Source organism: Lepidochelys kempii, chromosome 16 (assembly GCF_965140265.1).
Source record: "Lepidochelys kempii isolate rLepKem1 chromosome 16, rLepKem1.hap2, whole genome shotgun sequence".
In the NCBI taxonomy this organism is placed as follows: domain Eukaryota; kingdom Metazoa; phylum Chordata; order Testudines; family Cheloniidae; genus Lepidochelys; species Lepidochelys kempii.
Window position 1 is genome coordinate 10,041,492 of NC_133271.1, and position 7,404 is coordinate 10,048,895.

Genomic DNA, 7,404 nt, shown 5'->3' on the forward strand with positions numbered 1-7,404 from the left:
TTGGGATGAAACCAAGACTTTAAGATGGTCATGAAAAACCAACAAGAGACACCCACCCCAGAAAAGCCAATAGCCTGGTAGGGAAGGCACTTCCTGGGATGTGGAGGACTCAGGGGTCGCCCACATCCCAGGTGAGTGCCCTTCCCACCAGGTTATTGGCTATGATGGGAGGACTCCTTCCCATCCTGAACCTGAGAAACTTCCCCACAAAAGTTTCAGCATATCTGGCCCTTTCCCCTGAAAAGTTTCGGTTTTCATAGATTGGTATTTTCTGACCAAACATTTTATGAAAAAGCTCCCCACCAGCTCTAGCCAGATGCCCTGTGCTGCTAACGGTTCATTGTCAAAGGGCAGGGCTCTGTCCTTGAGGCAGGGGGATCTGAATTCCATCCCCTGCTGTCATGGTGATGTTCTGAGGCCACACTGAGTAGCAAGGTGACAGCACAAGGTTGTTACAGCATGTATATTCCACTTTCACACGATAATAATTGCCCAGAGCAGCAGCTACTAGCCAGCTCCCCAGCCATACAAGGGCTTGCTTTGCCTGAACTGCTAATAGCTGAGCACATGCTCTCACCAGTCCACACATCCAGCTCTCCACATCTATCCTTCATCCCCATTCGTTCACACTGACCAGACATCTAGCAGTGAGAGGACTAAACCCACTAGCTAAAGGCCATGACAAGAGATACTGTCCCAAGGCAAAGCCCAAGGGTGAAGCCAACTCTCTCCTCCCCCAGCTGCTGGAAAAGAGGATTGTGCTGAAATTCCTGTCAGGTGCTGACCCTGCTTTGGGCTCTTTCATCTCCCTGATGAACAAATATCTGATCGCTATTAAGCCATCCCCATCACCTCTGGCTGCTAGAAAGAGTTTTGTCTGTGTTTCCCAATTGGTGTGTGCTGAATGCTATGAAGGAGCGTGTGCGATCACTGTTAATCTACCCCTCCCTTTCCTTTTCAGCTGGTGCAAACAGGTAATCTCTTTCCCACCCTCAGTCTTTATTTTTGACTTAACCTCCACCCTGTGAATAGTCTCAGCCTCACTGCTGCTGGCCAGAGCTATCCCAAGCATGGGCAAAATGAAACTGCCCTGATTCTGGTCAGTTTCACAACTACTTGCAGGGTTCTAAATAGCAACAGTGAAAGGGGACAAAAGTGGCCAGTTTTCATTCATTTAACCTTAGGAAAGCTCTGAGCAGCAGCAGACACACTAGAGCGGTCGTTCTGCAGACTCAGTCAAAACCAAAACACGAAACCACCAGTGTGCCACCCACTCATACAGTCGCATTCGATGGAAATGCTACAGCTGATGTGAGCAAGGTTGAACTTCTTGGAATAGGAAAGTGTAGGGCGCTCAAATGTGGAGGTCCTTATATCAAGAGATCATGGTCAAACTGAACAGCTGTTGGGGAGTTCAAATGAATGCTCACAAACATTTTTTGCACTATTTAGACAGCTTTACTCCTGGCTACAACCAAGGATGAAGCTAATGCAAAGTATTTTCATATCCTGTCCAAACTATCTTCATATGTCAAATTAGAGGTCACTGGAGCACAATACCTCTGTTTCCTTATAATGCTATTATAGGGAGAGCCCAGGCAGTTAGCAGTCGTAACCAAATGCACCCCTGTATTCACAACCTACACACCATTGTAAGAATCTTTGTACAAAATATGCCTTGTAAAATATCATTTGAAAACTAGTAACTCACTAGTCAATAACATGCTGAAATGTGTGCAGTAACCTTATATGTAAAAAGTTATAAACATAAGCTGAAATTAGGTCTGAAATATGTTTACCAGACAAGTCTGGATAAATCGGTTTCTCAAAGACAGATCTTTGGCAAGAGAGGGGGGCAGGAACAAGCAGATCTGCATCTTAGTGAAGAACAGCCTGGAACCTCTCTCACCACCAGACACCTTGACTGCAATCTCACAGCAGGAATGAACTTTATCTAGGGGTAACCCTCGGGAAAATGCATTTCAAAGGGGGACCGGACGATAAAAGTGAGTGGCAAAAAAACCCCAAGTTCTCTCTGCCTATCCATCTCTCCCCTTTCAGAGAAGATGACAAAGGAAACAGCCTTTGGACTTTGGGAGAGAATCTTGGACTGAGTTTGGTCAGCAATGTTCCTGGAAACATGTTGTAAGGGACTTCACCTTGAACCAAGTCTAGTTTGCTATGTTTAGTACTAGGAAGCATTTTATCTTTATTTCTCATGTAACCATTTCTGACTAATGCCTTATGATTCTTCTCATTTAAAACCCAACTTGTTTTATTCTTTAAATTAAAACTAATCCAGTGTTGTGATTGTGTGGGTAACTACTGTATATTGATCCCCTTAGAGGGGCAATGGACCTAATAGATCTGAAATATATAGGAGAGGGCTGGACAGTGTAGAACACACTTTGAGGGGGGGAAGGGGGAGGAGAAATCAGAGATTGGGAGTATGTTGGGGTCACCCTGCAAGTGGTAACCAAGGCTGTTGGAAGCCAGAGTGTGGCTGGAGTTTGCTGGACCAGGGCTGTGGCTCTATGCAGACATGCAGGTACACGTGTAACCTGCATGCTGTTTGTGAGGAGCCCAGGTTGGGAGCCACAGCAGCACAGCATTGTGAGACACGCCAGGCTGCAAGGCAGGGGTGACACAGCCCCTCATTGGTCTGGACTGCACCCCGGAATGTCATAGCAGTAAGATATTGTACAAAAAGGAAGTTCACTGATATTAGTGCTTGTTGCAGCTGCAAGGAGCCATATGCCAGAGAGCAAGCTTTCTGCTTGTGGCCCTTTGAAGAAAGAGGGCAGGCACTGCTGAATTTTGCTACTAAGTTAATTTACTTACTGGTACAGTGTGTTTAACAGCATAAAACAAGGAAGTTAATGGATTTAGAGACAATGCTGCAACAGATGCAAGTAAAGCCTAAAGTAAAAAAACAGATTCCCTTTTACAGGCTGACCACATTAGACTGTGATAGATAATAGTCAGTGTTTGCTGATGTTAATATTCATCCTGGCACACCTTGCATGCCATATGCCAGGCTAAGCCCACCTCTGTGACAGCCATTCCTTACCTTGCACCTGGGAGGGTTCTGCACATCTTTAGTGGTGATACAAAGCAGCAGGATCCCAATCAATCCAGCTAAAATCACCAGGGAAGGGGGAAGAAGCTCACGCCAAGACATCAGGCTCCTTTTCCTGCTTCTGCTGAACGAAAGAGGAAGCTGTGAAGCAGCAAGCACAGTGACTGTCTGAAAGTTATTCGCAGCCTTCAAGAGGGGGTGAAAGGTGGAGCCAGATGCTAGCTTTCAACACAGCTCAAGCCTCATGGCATAGACCAAGACTTGATGTGTGTAAAGTGGTGTCCTCTTTACTGCCAGCAGAGTAAATGAAAATACAACTTCGTGCTTATTTAGTCTCCAATGCTCAAAGACATTAATGGAGCTCCTGGTTAGTATTAGCCCGTCTGTAGGTGGGTCTCTTTTCATATGCCGGATGTTCTTTTCCTGTGTGACAGTATGGAGAGCTTATTTTAGGCTACTCTTAATTGACACCCTAAAGCCGAAGAAGCCATGCATTTGCCTTTGAATAGCCATTGCTGCCTCCTTTATGTGCAGATTAGTGTGGTCAGGAGACCACGTGCATTTCTGTGCTCTCTAGTATTGTCTATGTCCAGTGGAACTTTGCCCCAGAAAACCAAGTTTAAAGTCCATAAAATTAAGGGGAACTTCAGCAGAGAAGTTTGTGCAAGCAGTACAGGATAAGTGTCCAGAAACAGATCTGGCATCAGCTCAAGAGGAGCGGAACTACCTCAGATGAATGTGGATTGTGGTGGTGGCATAGGTTTATAAATGAAATGGGGAAAACCAAGGGAAAGAGTAGGAGGGGTGATGTACCAATGACGTGCAAATAGTGATGTGAAAAAAGAAAATGATTCATAAAGGGAAAAAAATACACCCATACACTGTGAATAAAAACGAATGCAAAGAATCAAAGCAGGCTGCCAAGTGGGCGGTGAAGAAGGCCAAAAAGAGTGCCCTAGATATCCTGTATGCTTGTGCTTTTAGATGACCAACATCTGGCTGGCAAAAAGGATCTATAGCATTGCAAAAATGAGATGCAAAGGGAAGGAGGATGGTATTGCAGTACCATTGTAAATCACAGAAATGTATGGCTGGAAGGGACCTTGAGAAGTCATTAAGTCCAGACCCCTGCATAGAGGCAGGACCGAGTAAATCTAGACCATCCCTTACAGGTGTTTGTCCAACCTGTTCTTAAAAACCTCCAATGATGGGGATTCCACAACCTCCTTTAGAAGCCTATTCCAGAGCTTAACTACCCTTACAGTTAGAAAGTTTTTTCTAATATCTAACCTAAATCTCCCTTGCTGCAGATTATGCCCATTACTTCTTGTACTACCTTCAGTGGACATGGAGAACAATTGATCTCACAGTTCTCTTTATAATAGCCCTTAACATACTTGAAGACTTATCAGGTCCCTCTTCAGTCTTCTTTTCTCGAAACAAAATGTGCCCAATTTTTTTAACCTTTCCTAATAGGTCAGGTTTTCTAAACCTTTTACAATTTTTGTTGCTCTCCTCTGGACTCTCTCCAATATATCCATATTTTTCCTAAAGTGTGACACTCAGAACTGGACACAGTATTAAGGCTGAGGCCACAGCAGTGCTGAGCAGAGCAGGACAATTATCTCCCACATCTTACATGCAACAGTCCTACTAATACACCCCACAGCGCTATTAGCCTTCTTTGCAACTACATCACATTGACTCATTCAATTTGTGATTGACGAGAACCCCCAGATCTTTGCAGCAGTATTACCAGCTAGCCAGTTATTCCCCATTCTGGAGCTGTGCACTTGATTTTTCCTTCCTAAGTGAAGTACTTTGCGCTTGTCTTTATTGAAATTAATTTTGTTGCTTGAAGACCAATTCTCTAATTTGTCAAGGTCATTTTGAATTCTAATACTGTCCTCCAAAGTGCCCACAATCCTTCCCAGCTTGGTGCCATCCCCAGATTTTAAGCACATACTCTCCACGCAGTTATCCAAGTCATTAATGAAAATATTGACTACTACCAGACTCAAGACTGACCCCTGCGGAACTCCACTAGGTACAGCCTCCAGTTTGACAGCAAACCATTGATAACTACACTTTGAGTACAGACTTTCAACCAGTTGCGCACACACCTTATAATAATTTAATTGACACCACATTTCTATAGTTTGCCTATGAAAATATAATGTGGGATTGTGTCAAAAGTCCTACTAAAAATCCAGATGTATCACATGCATTGCTTTCCCCACATCCGCTAGGACAGTAACCCTGCCAAAGAAGGAAATTAGGCTGGTTTGGCGTCATTTGTTCTTGATAAATCCATGCTGGCTATTCCTTAGAACTCTATTATCCTCTAGGTGTTTACAAATTCATTGTTTAATAAGTTGTTACAGTATCTTTCCAGGTATCTAAGTTAGGCTGACAGGTCTATAACCCTCCAGGTCCTCTTTGTTCTCTTTTAAAGACAGGTCCTGTGTTTGCCCTTCTCCAGTCTTCTGGGACCTCACCTATCTTCCAGGAGTTCTCAAAGATAATCACTAACCATTCTGAGATTGCTTCAGCTAGTTCCTTAAGTCCCCTAAAATGAACTCCATAAGGTCCTGCCAATCTGAATACATCTAACTTATTTACATATTTTTAACCTGATCTTTCCCTATTTTGGCTTGAGTTCCTTCCCTCTTGTTAATATTAATTGTGTTGAGTATTTGTCACCATTAACCTTTTTTATTGAAGGCTGAAACCAAATAGACATTAAACACCTCAGTTTACTTGATTACATCAATTATTAGCTCTCCTTCCCCACTAACCTACACTTGCCTTTGTCTTTCTCTTGCTCCTAATGTATTTAAAGAATCTCTTCTTATTGCCTTTTATGTCCCTTGCTAGGTGAAACTCATGTGGTGCCTAATCCTTTCTGGTTTTGTCCCTACATGCTTATGCTATTTGTTTGTACTTCTCCTTAGCACTTTGTTCATGTTTCCACTTCCCATAGGATTCCTTTTTGATTTTCAGGTAATTAATTTGATTTTTCAGGCTCCTGATGGAGCCATATTGATGTCTCACTATTCTTCCTACATTTCCTTTGCATTGGAATAGTTGGCAGTTTTGTGCTTAACATCTCCTTGAGAAACTGCCAGCTCTCCTGAACTCCTTTACCTCTTAGATTTTCTTGCCATGGGACCTTATCCACCAGTTCCCTGAGCTGATGATCGGGGGAGGCTGCTGGTAACACCTGAACAGGTGAAGAAGAAGTGGAAACAATACTTTGAGCATCTCTTAAACGAGACAACCCCATTTAGGGCAGAGTTGCCAACATGGTGCCTGATAAAACAAGTTTATTAACTACAAAAGAGATTTTAAATGACTACAAGTAATGAGGCATACAAGTCATAATTGGTTACAAATAAATACAAAGTAAATCACAACGAATACCTAACTTAATCAACTAAGTGAATTCAAAGCAAAGATCTCTCTTACCACATTGCAGCAGTCTTCCTGGCTGAAGTCCTTTCAGCCAGTATCCCTCCCCAGTCCAATGATGCTTCCTTTGTCCTTCAAGTATTGTCAACGCTGTAAGTGGAGATGAAGGGAGAGATGATTTGGGAGCTTTGTTCTTCCTTCTTATATTTTTCCTTCTTGTTGAGGGTCATCTCCAACCAAGGTTCAGGATAAATCTGTTGGATGGGAATCCTCAGCTGTTTCTTTGTCAAAATGTAAATCTTTGCACAAATCTTCCTGCCAAAGAATGGCCAATGAACCAGGTGATAGTCCACTTGATTTTGTGGATACCTGGCTGAGGCTTTGGCTAGCCTTTTGTCTCTGGGGAACTGGTTTGTTGCTGTTTTCAGTACTATCATACAGTAGAATCTTATAACTTTACATACAATGTTGCCACACATATTTTACCAGGACAATGGTGATCAGCAGATTATGAGTTTTTAAATGATACCTCACAAGGCATACTTTGTAAAAGATGCTATTAAAAGGGGCACATGTAGGGATACAGACTGTCACACCAACAGGATAGCTTCTGGGCTTTTATAGACCAAGAAAAGGCATACAATAAAGTGGACAGAAGGATGTTCACATCAGTGCTGAGGAAATATGGAGTGACTGAAATTTTAATAACTATGGTGAATGCCCTATATAGATCACCTAAAACAGTGACCCAAACATTTTTTGGAATTAAACATCCATTTGAAATGAAAGTCAGACTGAACCAGGGATCAGCCTGGACCAAGAGCCGGCCCTAATTCTGCTGCTGGTTATCATATTGATGGACTATGTCCACAGGAAAATCCCAGTGGGGAAAGGTGAGAAGCTGCTATATGCTG

The 7,404-nt window shown here is 42.9% G+C and overlaps 1 protein-coding gene across 1 annotated transcript in view; it reads right to left on the reverse strand.

Annotated features, from left to right (window-relative positions):
• The window catches only part of LOC140899224 (ectonucleoside triphosphate diphosphohydrolase 2-like), a 33,796-nt gene extending 27,197 nt beyond the window's left edge, over positions 1 to 6,599 (reverse strand). The window contains exons 1-2 of the mRNA XM_073314300.1: positions 6,548 to 6,599; positions 3,071 to 3,203 (exon numbers count right to left, since the gene is read on the reverse strand). Coding sequence (XP_073170401.1) covers positions 3,071 to 3,203; positions 6,548 to 6,552 — 138 coding nt within the window. The 5' untranslated portion in view covers positions 6,553 to 6,599. The remainder of the gene's footprint in view (positions 1 to 3,070; positions 3,204 to 6,547) is intronic.
• Between the last annotated feature and the right edge of the window lie 805 nt (positions 6,600 to 7,404).